The sequence below is a fragment of the Schistocerca serialis genome, chromosome 2, assembly GCF_023864345.2.
Source record: "Schistocerca serialis cubense isolate TAMUIC-IGC-003099 chromosome 2, iqSchSeri2.2, whole genome shotgun sequence".
In the NCBI taxonomy this organism is placed as follows: domain Eukaryota; kingdom Metazoa; phylum Arthropoda; class Insecta; order Orthoptera; family Acrididae; genus Schistocerca; species Schistocerca serialis.
In genome coordinates this window covers 473566228-473583215 of record NC_064639.1, presented here as the reverse complement: position 1 = coordinate 473583215, position 16988 = coordinate 473566228, and the positions used below count along the sequence as shown (strand labels likewise).

At 44.8% G+C, this 16988-nt stretch overlaps 1 protein-coding gene across 1 annotated transcript; it reads right to left on the bottom strand.

Moving 5' to 3' along the window:
• Positions 1-241: 241 nt before the first annotated feature.
• LOC126457388 (uncharacterized) lies at positions 242-15499 on the bottom strand. The gene is made up of 3 exons (XM_050093647.1): positions 15343-15499; positions 3624-4248; positions 242-1274 (listed from the first exon to the last, which is right to left on the bottom strand). Coding segments are annotated over exons 1-3 (1002 nt in total). The 5' UTR covers positions 15345-15499; the 3' UTR covers positions 242-899.
• Positions 15500-16988: the final 1489 nt, after the last annotated feature.

Here is a 16988-nt window from a genome sequence, read left to right as displayed (position 1 = left end):
TTCAACGTCAGTTACTTCTCATAGGCTATGGCTAATTCTACATTGGGCAGTCCCATGTGACTACTGGCAACTTTATTTCAAAAGACAGTTCCCATTAGTCGTATGGGGCAATCCAGTATAGGCTTGGTCAGATGAAAAGTAACTGATAATAAAATTGACGCCTAAGTAAGGTTACAAGAGAAAGAAATCTAGAGTACCATGAACTGTCGATAAAGTCATCCACTGACAGCTAACAACAACATAATGACAAAGCTATATTTTATGAAATCTTACTAGAAAATAGATATACATTACGTATTATTTGTTCAACAAATATCGCTCACTTACAAAACATTTGACACCTTTCATTAAGGTGGTTTTGAATGAGAAAACAAAAACCAATGCCGAACAAGAATGGTTATTACTATTTTTAATTATGTACAATAAAAGTTTCTGAGTGGCATGTGGGACCCTTTCGAGAATAATGAAGTCTCGATCTAATTCTCAACTCAAGTGCAGCACTAAGACATGGCCGAAGATCCTTATACTGATTCTGGCGCATACCACTATCGGTGAACACATAATTTGGTTGCACACCTCAAGACAGCATGTTCCAGATACAGACTCAGTACGTTCTCGCAGCACAGAAATAAGTTAGCCTATAAACATGGATGTCGCTAGCTTCCAAGTAACTACAGTTTAATGAAATACTTCTTACAGAAGTTGTTCAGACTTGGACGAGCACGAAACACTTTAACAGCCCACTGACGATTCACGCAATAAACAGACTCAGTGCTAAGACTGTCATACATCATCGTCCAGTGCTTTCGAGCATGGTGCCCGACGTGTAGGGCGACCGGTCAGTGAGAACGAAATACGGCCGGAGCGGTTAGTTTCCGGTTCCCTTGGTAGAACGTCGGCTACGAGGGCGCGGCGTACCCGCGGCGCACCGTGGCGACGAAGGCGTCGCCGCAGGGGTACTGCGAGAGGCGCTCGTTGAGCAGCTGCTTCATGACGCGCAGGGTGGTGGGCACGTCCTCCACCTGGGAGGCCCAGTGCGACAGCACGGCCGGCACGTCGTTGCGGCCGCGCTCCACCAGCGTCAGCTCGGTCGCCTCCAGGCTGCAGCGCGGCGCCGCCACCGCCGTGACGGCCTCCGCAGCCGCGTCGGTGGGAGCTGCCGCCGTCGACGAGGCCGACGCCGCCTGCGGGAGCTCCCGGAAGCGAACAGTGGCGTGCACCACGCGGTCGCGGATCGTCGTCTCGAAGTCGCCGTTCGGGCCGATACCATTCACCTGCAAAGCACCCATTCACTTCTTAGTTTCCAGTTTATTTCATTAGACAAAAATGGTTCAAATGGCCCTGAGCACTATGGGACTTAATATCTGAGGTCATCAGTCCCCTGGAACTTAGAACTACTTAACCTAGCTAACCTAAGGACATCACCACATCCATGCCCTAGGCAGGATTCGAACCTGCGACCATAGCAATATATTCGATACCTCATCCAGAAACGCACCCTCTCGAAACCAGGACAGCAAGTTACACCGCAATGCAGAGCGCCTCTCTTGCAGAGTCTGCCACTTGAGTTTGCTAAACATCTCCGTAACGCTATCACGCTTACCAAATATCCCTGTGACGAAACGTGTCGCTCTTCTTTGGATCTTCTCTATCTCCTCTGTCAACCCGACCCGGTACGGATCCCACAATGACGAGCAATACTCAAATATAGGACGAACGAGTGTTTTGTAAGCCACCTCCTTTGTTGATGGACCACATTTTTTAAGGACTCTCCCAATGAATCCCAACCTGGCACCCGCCTTACCAATAATTAATTTTATATGATCATTCCACTTCAAATCGTTCCGTACGCATACTCCCAGATATTTTGCAGAAGTAACTGCTATCAGTGTTTGTTCCGCTATCATATAATCATACAATAAAGGATCCTTCTTTCTATGTATTCGCAATACATTACATTTGTCTATGTTAAGGGTCAGTTGCCACTCCCTGCACCATGTGCCTATCCGCTGCAGATCTTCCTGCATTTCGCTGCAATTTTCTAATGCTGCAACTTCTCTGTAAACTACAGCATCATCCGCGAAAAGCCGCGTGGAACTTCCGACACTATCTACTAGGTCATTCATATATATACAGGGTGAAAAGTATTTAAACCGACAAACTCTGGGAGGTTGTAGGGGACATCAAAATAAATATTTTTCCCTAATGTCGTTTTTTCCTATGAGGAGTATTTAAACCAGTAGAGGAAGATTTATCTGGCGGCAAATTAATTAAACCAACAGACACTTTTCCATTTTTTATGACCAAGAGACAACAACTAGGTAGCAGATACGGCCCAATTAAACAGTCTCCAACAACACCGACAGACACATTAACGAAGAACCGCACTTAATGAGCGTTAGTAACTATGGCATGTGGGTTATCCTCACTCTAAACATGCGAATTGTGCATGTTGAAGACTCCATCATGCCTGAACGTTGCTTCATCGGTAAAAAAAACAGAGGATGGAAATGTAGGATGTGTTTCACACTGTTCCACGTACCACTGCGAAAACTGTGCTCTGGGTGGATAATCAACTGGTTCCAGGTTGTGGACACGCTGTAAGTGAAATGGACGTAACAATTGCTCTCGAAGGACTGTTCTTACATTCGTCTGATTCGTCCCCATGTGACGTGCAATTGCACGAGTGCTGATTGAAGGATCCCGCTCCACATGCTGCAAGACAGTTTCCTCAAATTGCAGCGCTCTTACCGTGCGATGGCATCCCTGTCCAGGTAATCTGCTAAATGACCTGGTCTCATGCAGACGTTGGTACATAGCATCAAAGGTCGCATGATGCGGGATACCGCGATTGGGATATTGTTGTTGATAAACCCGCTGTGCAGCTCGTTCGTTGTGGTGCCCTATGTAGTACGCACCAACCATATCAGTGTACTCACTCCAGGTGCATCGCTCCATTAGTAAACAGAGACAATGCACTACTACACTGGTGGGCAGCAGTTGCCTACAACTGAAGAACGTAATACGCCCTCCAACTACTGAAGATCGTAATACGGCCTCTATCAACTGAAGAGCATAATGCGGCCTCCAACGGTTTAAGTAATCCTCATAGGAAAAAATTACATTAGGGAAAAATATTTGTTTTGATGTCCCCTACAACCTCCCAGAGTTTGTCGGTTTAAATACTTAAATGCTGTGTTCTGTTTGCTAAAAACTCTTCAATCCAGCCAAACAGCTGGTTTGATATTCCGTAGGTTCTTAGTTTATCAGGCGACAGTGCGGGTCTGTATGTAACGCCTTCCGGAAGTCAAGGAAAATGGAATCTACCTCGGAGCCTGTATTTAATATGGGTCTCATGAACAAATAAAGCGAGTTGGGTCCCACACGATCGCTGTTTCCGGAATCCATGTTGATTCCTACAGAGCAGATTCTGGATTTCCAGAAATGACATGATACGCGAGCAAAAAATATGTTCTAAAATTCTGCAACAGATCGATGTAAGCTATGTAGGTCTATAGTTTTGTGCATCTGCCAGATGACCCTTCTTGAAAACTGGATATCAGATAATCGGCAACTCAGCGCCAGACATTTCTGAAAGGTCGTGCCAGGTGGACGCAGCTCACCTTGACGTCGTACTGCCCCCAGGTCTCGAAGTCGCCGAGCCGCACGTTGCAGGACATGTCGACGTCGCCGCCGGGCAGGACCTCGGCGGTGACGCGCGAGACGCGCCGCAGCGTGGCGGGCACGCGCAGGCGCACGCCGGAGACGCTCATGCGCGTCGTGACGGTGAAGAAGAGCAGCTTCTCGGACGTCTCCTTGCGCATGTCGGGCATGTCGACTTCGCGCCGCCCCTGGCGCTGCACCTCGGCGTGGTAGTCGAGCAGCGCGTCGAACGCGGCCGCGTAGCCGCTCGTGTCCGCCGGCTCCTCCTCGCTGCTCTCGCTGGCCGACCAGAAGCGCTTCCTCCTGCCCTGCGGCGCGCGCTCGCCTCCCACCGCATCGCCGCTGACCGCTGGGTCGACAGCGGCAGCGAACGAAGGCGTGTCTTCAGCTAGTTCCTGCTGCAAACGCTCCACGCTACTCTCCCGTTCATTTTCGTGGGCGAGCTTTAGATTATACTCGACTGAATAAACTTCTGCTGGAAGTTCATGTTGCAGTCTGTGTGGTATCTCGTTTCCCAGTGCAGGGATAAATGTGTTCATAAACGCCAAGGATGCCACGATGAAGACTTGTCCGTAGGAGGAGACCCTGAAACACGATAAAACATACCCGTCAGTCCTTTATGGAATTTGTCTCAATGATCACCTCCGCGGATAGACGTGACCGTTTCTAACATCTACATCTACGTGATTACTCTGCTGCCGGCCGGTGTGCCCGTGCGGTTCTAGGCGCTTCAGTTTGGAACCGCGTGACCGCTACGATCGCAGGTTCGAATCCTGCCTCGGGCATGGATGTGTGTGATGTCCTTAGGTTAGTTAGGTTTAAGTAGTTCTAAGTGCTAGGGGACTGATGACCACAGATGTTAAGTCCCATAGTGCTCAGAGCCATTTGAACCATTTTTTTAGATTTTTCTGTGCGAGCCCTGAGTTCTCTTATTTTATCGTGATGATCACTTCTCTCTATGTAGGTGGGTGTCAGCAGAATGTTTTCGCAATCGGAGGAGGAAACTGGTGATTGAAATCTCATGAGAAGATCCTGTCGCAACGAAAAACGACTTTGTTTTAATGATTGGCACTCCAATTCACGTATCATGTCTGTGATACTATCTCCCCTATTTCGCGATGATACAAAACGAGCTGCCCTTCTTTGTACTTTTTCGATGTCATCTGTCAGTCCCACCTGATGCGGATCCCACACCGCACAGCAATACTCCAGAATAGGGCGGACAAGCGTGGTGTAAGCAGTCTCTTTAGTAGACCTGTTGGACCTAAGTGTTCTGGCAATGAATCGGAGTCTTTGGTTTGCTCTATCCACAATATTATCTATGTCATCGTTCCAATTTAGGTTATTTGTAACAACCCCAGAGGGTACCGATGATACGAGGGATGTTCAATAAGTAAGGCAACATTTTTCTTTTGTCAACCAGTTTCGGTAGGAAAAATACGGAGCTGGTTGTGAGACATGTTTGAATATTCCCGCTTCAGCCCCTGTAGTTCCATAGGTGGCGATAGGTGGCGGCGCTATACGTAACATTCAAAATGGCATCTCTGACGGAGATGCGTTCCAAGCAGAGAGCTGTCACGGAGTTTGTTTGGGCGAAAAACCAGACCATCGCAGATATTCATAGCCGCCTGCAGAAGGTCTATGGAGACAGGGCAGTGGACAAAAGCACGATAAGTCGTTGGGCGAGGCATCTGTCATCATCGCAAAAAGGTCGCGCAAACCTATCCGATCTACTGCTTGTGGCCGAGCGGTCTAGGGCGCTGCAGTCATGGACTGTGCGGCTGGTCAAGGCGGAGGTTCGAGTTCTCCCTCGGGCATGGGTGTGTGTGTTTGTCCTTAGGATAATTTATATTAAGTAGTGTGTAAGCTTAGGGACTGATGACCTTAGCAGTTAAATCCCATAAGATTTCACACACATTTGAACATTTGATCTACTGCGTGCCGGCCAGCCGCATACAGCTGTGACTCCTGCAATGTTGGAACGTGCAGACACTCTAGTTCGAGGTGATAGATGGACCTCAGTCAAACACCTCAGCTCCCCTGGATGGCTCTGTTGGTGGTGCCGACACACTCGTCCACCAGTTGGCGTACTCAAACGTGTGTGCCCAGTGGGTCCCTCGCCACCCTACAAAAGACCATAAAGAGCAACGAAGGATCATTTGTGCGCAATTGCTTGCGCGTTACGACGGTCACCGTGACAATTATTCGTAGAAAAAATCGTCACAGGCCATGCAATATACGTTCATCCCTTCTAACCGGAGACAAAAGGGCATTGCATGGAGTGTGCCACACCATCTCTCCTCCGAAGAAAAACTTCAAAGCCGCAACCTGAGCCGGTAAAGTGTCGTGAAGATGTTTTTCTGGGAATCTGAAGAGTTATTCTGTTTGATGTTCTCCCTCACAGTACAACGATTAATCCTGAAGTGTATTGTGCTACCCTGAGGAAATTGAAGAAACAACTTCACCTTGTTAGTCGGCACAAAAAAGGAACGAACTGCTACTTCTCGCCGGCCGGCGTGGCCGTGCGGTTCTAGACGCTTCAGTCTGGAACTGCGTGACCGCTAAGGTCGCAGGTTCGAATTCTGCCTCGGGCATGGATGTGTGTGATGTCCTTAGGTTAGTTAGGTCTAAGTAGTTCTAAGTTCTAGGGGACTGATGACCTCAGAAGTTAACTCCCATAGTGCTCAGAGGCATTTTTTTTTTAAAAAAAAAAAGATCATCTTGGTACCGTGAAGAGCTTCTCGAAGGAGCTCAACATCATGCATGCTTCGGGAACCACCTTGTGCGTCGGCGGGTATTTTGCGCTCCGTTATCATTTGCCTCCCCCCTCCCCTCCCTCACCCCCTTTTCCTGTTCCAGTCGCAATTGGTGCATGGGGAGGTACGATTTTTGGTGCGTCTATGAGTGAACTGTAATCTGTTTAATTTAACCTTCATACCGTTTACGCGAGTTTTATGTAAGAGGAAGTAAAATTTGAGTTGACTCTTCTGCCAGCGTACGCTCACAGACTTTTAGCATTAATCCACACAGTGATCCAGATCGGCTCTCTTGTAGCGTCTGCCGCTGCTGGAGTGGTATGAGTACCTCTGTGATGCTTTTACACTTACTAAGTTAACCTGTCACGAAAAGCGTCGCTCTTCTTCGGTCCTATCTCGTAACAGTCAAAGATCGACGTGAAATGTTTAAGTAGCGGTCGAACAAGGATCTTGTCAACTATCGCCTTGTTGGCTAGACTACCCTTCTTGAGTATTCTTCTGATAAATTATTTTTATATGGCTATTTCACTTTACACTGCTCTGTAAACATACTCACACATTTTTAATATACTTTACTGCTGCCAGTTATTGTTCTGCAGTCGTGACTGTAAGGAGGATTTATGTCGTTTTATGGACAATACGCTGTGGCAACCATTCATCATGTGTTAATGTGCCATAAGCACATTGAATAATATGCTAAGACTATGTCATTTCTCTTCTAATGCGAGCCGGATATCGCATTAAAATTACGCCATTTCTCTTCGAATGCTTGCTGGAACGTAAATAAAACGTATGAAAACGTATCGTGTGGCGTTCTCCTCAGGTGCTGAGATGGTCAGCCGCACTACCACCAATTCAGAGAGGGGGACGCAGCTGTCTATTGTCCATTGTGCATTCTCTGATATGACCCCCCTGCCGGCAATGAGGGTGCTACGTTGCTCACAGTACAAGGTCAGGGTTTTTCTTTAAAAATGTTTGTAAAGTACTGTGCAAACGCAGAATATGAGGGGTTTTAGAGGAGCAGCTGACATATTGGTGCTGGAGCCCAACTGTGTTCTATAATGAGGTTGGCTGTCCTCTGTAATAATAATAATGATAATAATAAAAGGGAGAAAGAAGTTTTCAACAAAGAACTTGAAGAGGTGTCATGTGGCATCCGCACGAACGAAATGAAGAGAATAATGACGAAAGAATAGAAAGGTACAATGAAAGGGAAAAAAAGTTTGAGTGCACCGAATGGCAGTTTATTGACACGGGTTGGATTCCCGCTGCTACCATTATTTTTCTCTGTTTTTATTTTATTCCTCTCGATGTTAAATTATTAATTCTAAACATTAAAAATTTAAAGAATTCAATTAACAGATGTAAAATTAATATAGTCCATTTAGTTACAATTACTACCTTTGTAAGTCAAAAGAAAATATGTGGTGGTAAAAAAAAGCGAGTATGCGAGGAAATTTAGTATGAAAGTGCGTGAAAAGAGTTGGATCTGTGGATGCGATGTTCGCAAAGCAGTATTTTGCTTTCGATGTTTTTTGTTAAGGAACAATAATGCGTGGAATACAGGGAGAGTGAAAGATCTAGGACACATTAATGCTGAAATCACAAACATACTTGATTAGTGCATTGGATAAAGCTAATATCGCAGTAATATATAGAAAAATTCGGAGTAGGTATTAAAATTCATGGAGAAGAAGTAAAAACTTTGAGGTTCGCCGATGACATTGTAATTCTGTCAGAGACGGCAAAGGACTTGGAAGAGCGGTTGAATGGAATGGACAGTGTCTTGAAAGGAGGATATAAGATGAACATCAACAAAAGCAAAACAAGGATAATGGAATGTAGTCTAATTAAGTCGGGTGATGCTGAGGGAATTAGGTTAGGAAAGGAGGCACTTAAAGTAGTAAAGGAGTTTTGCTATTTGGGGAGCAAAATAACTGATGATGGTCGAAGTAGAGAGGATATAAAATGTAGGCTGGCAATGGCAAGGAAAGCGTTTCTGAAGAAGAGAAATTTGTTAACATCCAGTATTGATTTAAGTGTCAGGAAGTCATTTCTGAAAGTATTCGTATGGAGTGTAGCCATGTATGGAAGTGAAACATGGACGATAAATAGTTTGGACAAGAAGAGAATGGAAGCTTTCGAAATGTGGTGCTACAGAAGAATGCTGAAGATTAGATGGGTAGATCACATAACTAATGAGGAAGTATTGAATAGGATTGGGGAGAAGAGAAGTTTGTGGCACAACTTGACCAGAAGAAGGGATCGGTTGGTAGGACATGTTCTGAGGCATCAAGGGATCACCATTTTAGTATTGGAGGGAAGCGTGGAGGGTAAAAATCGTAGAGGGAGACCAAGAGATGAATACACTAAGCAGATTCAGAAGGATGTAGGTTGCAGTAGGTACGGGGAGATGAAAAAGCTTGCACAGGATAGAGTAGCATGGAGAGCTGCATCAAACCAGTCTCAGGACTGAAGACCACAACAACAACAACAACATATATTCGCATCTACATAACGACGTAGTAATATACTGTCTTCTTATTTTTGTAATACTGTAGCACACTGGTAGAGTTTTACACGAGCCGCTATTGACATTACGTTATATTTGGTTATGCTGAGAATCTATTGACTATCGTTACACTGATTGTCGACCTGCAGAAGTGCAGGTCTCCATATTCCACAACTGCAACTTGTCTATGGATGAGCGGATGAGATGCCATGAGCCACTACAAAAATTAGGTAAAAGAAGTAGCTCCCATTTTTTGCAGCAGGTTATCGTAGATCGCTGCAGCATTTTCAAGAAGCGTCGTCGGGTAGGTGCATATATACGGTAGCCCACATTGTTAACGTGAATTTACTGTAGAGTTATGAAGTACGTCTCATGCTTACGTACTACCACATTTTTGGAGAGCCAAATGTCCTCTATAAAAATCAACATAAATATTGCAAAGAAAGATATATTCCGAAACTCAGCTTGCTCTGTTCGTCCATGGGATCCGGAGCACTGTAGACGACGGCGTCCAGTTTGATCCCGTGTCCCCTGGCTTCCGGAAGGAAACCGATACAGTTCCGAACTGTTTGCATTACTCTCAGATACGAAGTCCGGTGCAGCCGTTTACGAAACACGATATTTCGGCAGCGTACCTTGCTGTGAGCTTCAGGTGATACCTGCAGAATGAACACCTTTGCTACATTGCGGCTCCATTTTACTCGTGCCTTTGTACTCTTATCTTAGAGAGGAGGCGCAATGTAACAACGACGCACATTCAGCAGGTATCATCTGAAGATTGCGACAGGGTACGTCGTCGTAATATCGTGTTTCGTCGACGACAGCACCCGAATGGACACCCGAGAGCAATACAAATAGCTGATCCGCCGAAAAATGCAGGAAAGTCCGCAGAGGATCGGGCCTGATGCAGGAATTGGCAGTTAAGCCAGAACATAAAAGTATGCATATATAACAGAACAGATCAACTGCTGTCTGATTACAGTATGCCAATGAATTACTGGGAACTATTGAAAAATACCTAGAAGTAACCTTCCGGGCTGATCTAAAGTGGAATGACCCACCAAACAAACTACAGGTAACTGAGATGCGCGGCTGACATTCGTTGGAAGAGTCTTACCAAAATATAAACGAATAAGGTGGCTTATTAAACTGTGTTCAAGCGACTCTTGAGTATTGCTCATCAGCCTGGGATTTTTACGAAGTTGGGTTAATGGAACAGATAGACAAGATCCAAAGAAGAGCGGCAAGTTTCGTCGCGGTACCATTTAGTGAGCGCGAGAACATTTCGGAGATGCTGTAGGACTTCGAACGGCAGACGCTACTAGAGAGACGTCGTGGAAGAGAAGACACATCACAAGAATAGTAGGGCAGCAAAATACTGCCTCCCACATAGTATCGTGAAATAAACACGACAAGAAAAACCACAGAAATAGGAGTTAGAGCGAAGGTTTACCTCCAATCATCCTACCCACATACCATTCGTGAATGAAAAAGGGAAGGGTGGAAAGGATAGTGGTACGCCGTGAGATGATGATTATGAAGAAGAACTACGTAGACCGGAACTAGAACCTAATACAAACGCCCGGTATTGCACTGCGAGAAGACTTTGGTCTCTGACACCTTTAATCAATGACGCCTTAGGATACACAATGGGAAGGCATTTAAGAGGATAAGAATACTTCAGCACAAGTTGAGCAAGTTCTAGACTTTGCACTGTGACACACACACGTAGACGAACGCACAGTCGACTATTGTTTTTTCTGCGACGTTGTCCCGCCAAACGAATTTAGGAGCCAGCCGCTGTGGCCGAGAGGTTCTAGGGGCTTCAGTTCAGAAATCTGCGTGACTGCTACGGTCGCAGGTTCGAATCCTGCCTCGGTCATGGATATGTGTGATATCCTTAGTTAGGTTTAAGTAGTTCTTTGTTCTAGGGGACTGATGACCTCAGATATTAAGTCCGATAATGCTCAGAGCCATTTGAAACATTTTTGGATGAATTTAGGCAAGTGCTAGACTTGATATCCCGTCACAAAACGAAACAGAACGTGACTGGTTGGTTCAAATGATTCAAATGGCTCTGAGCACTATGGGACTTAACATCTGAGGTCATCAGTCTCCCTACACTTAGAACTACTTACACCTAACTAACCTAAGGACATCACACACATCCATGCCCGAGGCAGGATTCGAACCTGCGACCGTAGCAGTCGCGCGGTTCCAGACTGAAGCGCGTATAACCGCTCGGCCACCGCGGCCAGCTGTTCCGCATGTACTCTAATGTTATTTTTATCAGTATGGTCCTTACAAGTCACATATTTAGGGGTCAATAACGTGACTTTGGATACCATACAAGACATATTTATAATCTTGAGTTCAGGCGAAGTCACAAGAAGCAACGCATTTCTTAAAGCGGTTCTCATTGGTTTTACTGAATCACTCTGCACCCTGGCGTTACAAAAAATACCTCACACGAAATGTGAACATTTTATTCTGGGATTTAAATCTCCGTTCTAGTTTGATAATAACAACAGCTCTTTAACAATTTTCACCTATTCAGAATTTATTTATTTATTTACACGTCTTGTTCCGTAGGACCAAGCTGGGGAGAAAATCTCCAAGGTCATCGAATATATCAGAACATGAAATTACAACATAAAAGTAATAACAGATAACCGAGCGTTGTGGCGCAGTGGTTAGCACACTGGACTCGCATTCGGGAGGACGACGGTTCAATCCCGTCTCCAGCCATCCTGATTTAGGTTTCCCGTGATTTCCCTAAATCGCTTAAGGCAAATGCCGGGATGGTTCCTTTGAAAGGGCACGGCCGATTTCCTTCCCAATCCTTCCCTAACCCGAGCATGAGCTCCGTCTCTAATGACCTCGTTGTCGACGGGACGTTAAACACTAACCACCACCTAATAACAGATAAAATAAAATGTTTATGAATCCAAAAAAAAGTCGAACCATAAGTCTAAGTAAATGTAGGAATCAGCTTAAGTTTTCAAGGAATAGGAGGAGTGACCTATGAAGAAAGTCTTCAGTTTCGATATGAAAGCGCGTAGATTACTGTTAAGTTTTAACTAGTCGTTATTCAACAATCGTTTGAGTGGTTATCGGAAGGTAAACTGTCGTGCTAAACTTAGAGATAAGAGTAACTTACGCATGATTTGTCACTTCAGCTAAGGTAGCTCGATGAAACTTTACCACAAATAGAAAGAACTGCTGCAGTTCAGTATGTGAAAGAAATACGCAGTGAGACGAACAGAGATGACACTTTCATTCAAAAACACTGATGTCACTGCGATTTACGACAGTATCCTCGACGTCACTAAAAGCGGGACATGGTTTTCAACAGGGCACAAAGTTGGTAAGGAGTTCTTGTGGTAGCGCGTTCCATTTCTTCACCAGCGCGGTTGACAACTGATGGACGGTCGTTCGTACATGTGTAAGTGCCGCAATATGTCTCCCCAAAACATCCCGCAAATGCTCGATGGGATTTAAGTCGGGGAAACGTGCAGGCCAATCCATTCACCCGACATCCTCTCGTTCCAAGTGCTCCTCCACTTTGGCAGTTCAGTATGGTCGGACATTGCCGTTCACAAAACAAAAGTCAGTGCAAAATGCAACCATGAAAAGACGCACATGGGTAACGAGCAAAGCGTCACGGTAACTATGATCGGTTAGTGTACCGTGTTTAAAGATTTGTAGGTCAGCACGCTCATGCAACGTTATGCTCCCCACCTTATAACATCTGGACCACCAAAATTATCATGTTCGATAATGCTGGACGTACACTGACAAAGCAAGGGTGGTAAAACGTAATGCAGCGGGAAATATTGCCAAGCATGATCGTTTTGGGTGTTAAGGTGTGTGGAGGCAAAATATTAAACAACCATAGTGACATCCAAGTCTTTCCCCACGTACCTCTTTTCACGGGTGCATTGGACACTGAGCATTTTTATGGATGACATGGGCGTCCGCATCGAATTGCACAGGTGGAGAACCTAATCAAGGAGGTGCCACAGAGTCTCGACTGGGCTTAAATCATGGGAGTTTGGTAGCCAGTGGAGTACGGTAAACTCATTCTGGTACTCTTCGAACCACGCACGTACAATGCGAGCTTTGACAGGTTACATTTTCCCGCTAGTAGATGTCATCGAGCGGCTGAAAAGTAGAGTGCATGGAGGGACGGACAGAGTCTCCAAGGATAGATGTGTTCATCCACTGCGCCTTTCAGAATAACGAGATCATCCGGGGAGTGCCACAGAAACATTCCCTAAACCGTAACTCTCCCTTCTCCGACCTGGGGCCTTACGAGGATTGTTGCAGGACCATACAAGGCTACGGCCATCTGTCCGGTGGAGCATAAAACGTGATTCATCTGAATAGGCCAACGGTCGCCAGTCAGTGAACTTTGAGTAGCGGTACTGGCGTGCAAATTCCAGCATTCGTCACTGATGAAAAGCACTGGCTGCACGAACTAGGCGCCTGTTGCAGAGGCCCATACGCAGCAACGTTCGTTGAACGGTCGTTGAGAAGACACTGTTGGTAGTTCCTCGGTTCATCTGAGAGGTCAGTTGCCGCAGAGTGGCACATCTATTCAACCGTACTCATCTCTGCAGCTGTCGTTCACCCCTGTCATCCACGGCCTGTGGTGCAACACAGTTGCCTTGGCACTGGATTTGGACAGAGCTATTTTGTCATGCATGGTACAGTTTAACCATTCCAGCACGCAAATAGTTTATAGACTTAGTCGTTTCGTAAATGCTTGCAGTCTTGGCCCGAAAGCCAATCATCATGCTCTTTTCTACGTCAGAAAAATCTCTCGTTTCCGAATTAGGACAGCTACTGCACCGTTTCCTGCGTTCCTCCCCCCCCCCCCCCCCCACTGTCCCAATATACTCTCCACTGCTAATTTTGCCACCTGATATCTCGGAGCGGTTATTGCAAGTTTTCGTCGAACATAGACAGTGGTCGCATTAATGTACAAGCAAATAGGTCATTTACTGAACGGCAACACGAAAAAAAAACATCAAATGTCAAAGAGGAATCAAGAAAAGTAGCATCAACTTTAGCGCATCTTCTACGAGAAGAGCTATATGGTTTATACGACAGCTGTTTCTGGGTTACATGTCGACTCAGAAAGGAGAGTTGCTCAGTCTTTTAAAAAGAAATCGAATTCGATCCCAGAAATGGTGCTATATTTCTGCTTCCAGCAAATGTCATTAAGAAAGATGTGTAATTCTGTGCATAGCTGCTACGCTCCTTCATAACAACATGTTGTAAGAACGTCACAACTTAAGACAACGAATAAAATACAGCACTTTCAAAGATGTTGGTGCGCTTGAGATTGTCGGCAGTAAATATCGTTCAAAGACACAGTAAAAATGAAATACCGCACGCAAGAATGAACCTATGACCTGAGCTGAAAAAAAGGGTGGGGGGAGGGAGTGGGGTGAAGAAGGGGCAACTTAGTTTGATGGCGAATATCGAAATACTTTTGAGATTTCATGACTCTGGATACACTTCCTACTGGTCAGTATCGCTTACAAGTAACAGCTTTCTTCAAAGTGGCATGGAATCGTTGCGTCTGTCTGATACGAGAGGAAGCGAGCTTGGTTTGCGAAGATTTTTTCTAGGGATTTAGTGGACGCCTTTCCCTCCTGCACCTCGTTGGAGACGCATTTGAAAATATGTGTTTTCTAGGATGATATACTAAAACATAAAACATAGAACTTGTAGACACTAACTGTGCATTGGATAAGGAACAAGTGTCACATTTTCGGGTTTCCGAAAGCCAAAAGCGCAACATCAATCGAACTGGGCGGACCTCAGGTGTACATAATCGGACAAAATTCATCTTTGTAAATTAATTCTGTGAAAAAGAAACAGGCAGTAACAGCTTGTGTGTATGTAAGTGATAAATTTTACCGTAATTATAGAGTACACAGGCGAATCAAGACTACAGCATACTAATTTATCGCTAAATATTGGGCACTGATAATATCGTGCGGAGTCAGAGAAGAAAATCCTTACTGGATTATTTAAGCATATTGGTACTGCCCAACAGTTCGGTCTTTGAGAATTAATTTCTGAGAAAGTGGAGCTGTAAGTCAATTTTAGCACAATACGCTCATTTTCTAGTTTATCTGTAAAGTCTATCGATAAAATATTTTCAAGCAACCCAGAAATGTGGTGATGAAGTAGCGTATCCCGATCTAGTATCAACAACTATGGAAGCAGTAATAATTGCAGTGCGCTGACCTCAAATAAAGTTATAAGAATTGACTGTGACACCTTATGACGAATACTCATGCATCGAAACGTACACAAAGCATGCATATATTCATTCATTAAATGTCGTATTTAGGCTTGTAGGATGGCCGCTGGCCCAGTATGAAGAAAACTTACATTGTGGGTGGTGCACGCGCCCGCACTGCCGGAGGAACTGCTGGAATGTGGTAATGCGCGTCCGAAAAAACACGGCGATAAGACGGACGACTCCCTGCTCAGGCGGCGCTAGGCTGGCCGCGCGCGCGCGCCTTGAACCCCTGCCAGCGCAGCAGATAGCGGGGTCACGGTTGCGTCACTGGGCGTCTACGCCCTGACTCGCTCCAGTCAACCGGTACACGCGTCACAGAATATGACGAGTGCTTGGCCTGTCCACTGATGGTGCGCCCATCTCCTGATCCACTCGAGCCCCTTACGTAAGCATTACAGCTACGCGTTGTGGCAAAGTACACGGTACATTGTCTGCCGGACATGGAAAGACAGTGTTTTCTCACTAAAAGCATACATACTTTTCTGCGTAAACCTGTTAGGGCAATACACTTTGGCTAATGTTTTTACACAGGAAGTCTGAATAAACATGCCTTCAGTCACTATTTTTTTCGTGTTTTATTATACGACGCATTTCGGACTCATCAGGTACAAATCGTCTAACGCGTAATTTACATTTGCTCTCGAATGAGATGAAATGCATGTTCCTGTTAAGAAAAGGTTAGATGTTAGGTTTTGTATCTCGTGAATCAAGAGCGAAAATTATGTGAACAACAATGAAAAAAACAGTAAAAAACTTACCGAACAAAAAACGAAGGATATTTTTGAACTTTTGAGGTCAGCATAAGTTGGATAATTCATTCTGTCGTCGCATATCACGTCACTCAAGGCGCACATTTATTTGTACTTCACAGATATAGTTTAACATGATGCGATCAAAGATGAAGTTTATCACCACAGTCTAGCATTACAGTTGGTATCATAGACCAGATATAACACAGACCACGCATGTCCCTATCTCTGCCGCGTTAACGCTTGAAACTAACATGTAAGTCACGTGACTTGGGGTAGAAACACGTGTTCTTGCCATTACGCGCTGCGTGAAGTGAAGCTGACAGTTACAGTTTCTCTCATTTATAGGTGAAATCAGGCATTGGTTGTGACAATTCAGTGAACTGTAGTACTACTCGCACAAATGTAGTGCAGTTAACCTAATTTCCCAGAAATTCCTAATAATAAAGCAGTGGTTATCCTTTCTTACATGTGGTCAAGTTGAAACGTATTGACAGTTCTTTTAACAAGCGTCAGAAGACTGGTCTCTAGTGCATACATTTTTTTTTTTGCACTGCGAATTCTTGTAGTTCACCGCTTCCACAGCAGAGGAAGACAAAATTCAATTTCGAACGCAGAATTAATTTTCTAACGATTCCACAAGAATATGTGTGAAACGTCTATTTGCGTAATATCAGGTATGTTATACTGGTATAGTGAGCTGGATATTAACGATATGTCGTCTCAAAATCTTAGTCATTCACCAAGTTTTACATTCAACGACCAACTTCCACCTTAACTATCAACTTACGGAAATGTCTCTGCAAGTATTTTAAAGTAATTCACTTACATAACTGAGATTTTCGTCACTTTATCTGATCCGTAGGATACAAAACAAAACTTATCTGTTCATATGTGAAGGTCTTTTCTTCTGCATTTAGTAAAAAACACATTTGATCTGTAGCAAAAATGTCATAAACTGTGTACTATAAATGCCTAATGACATA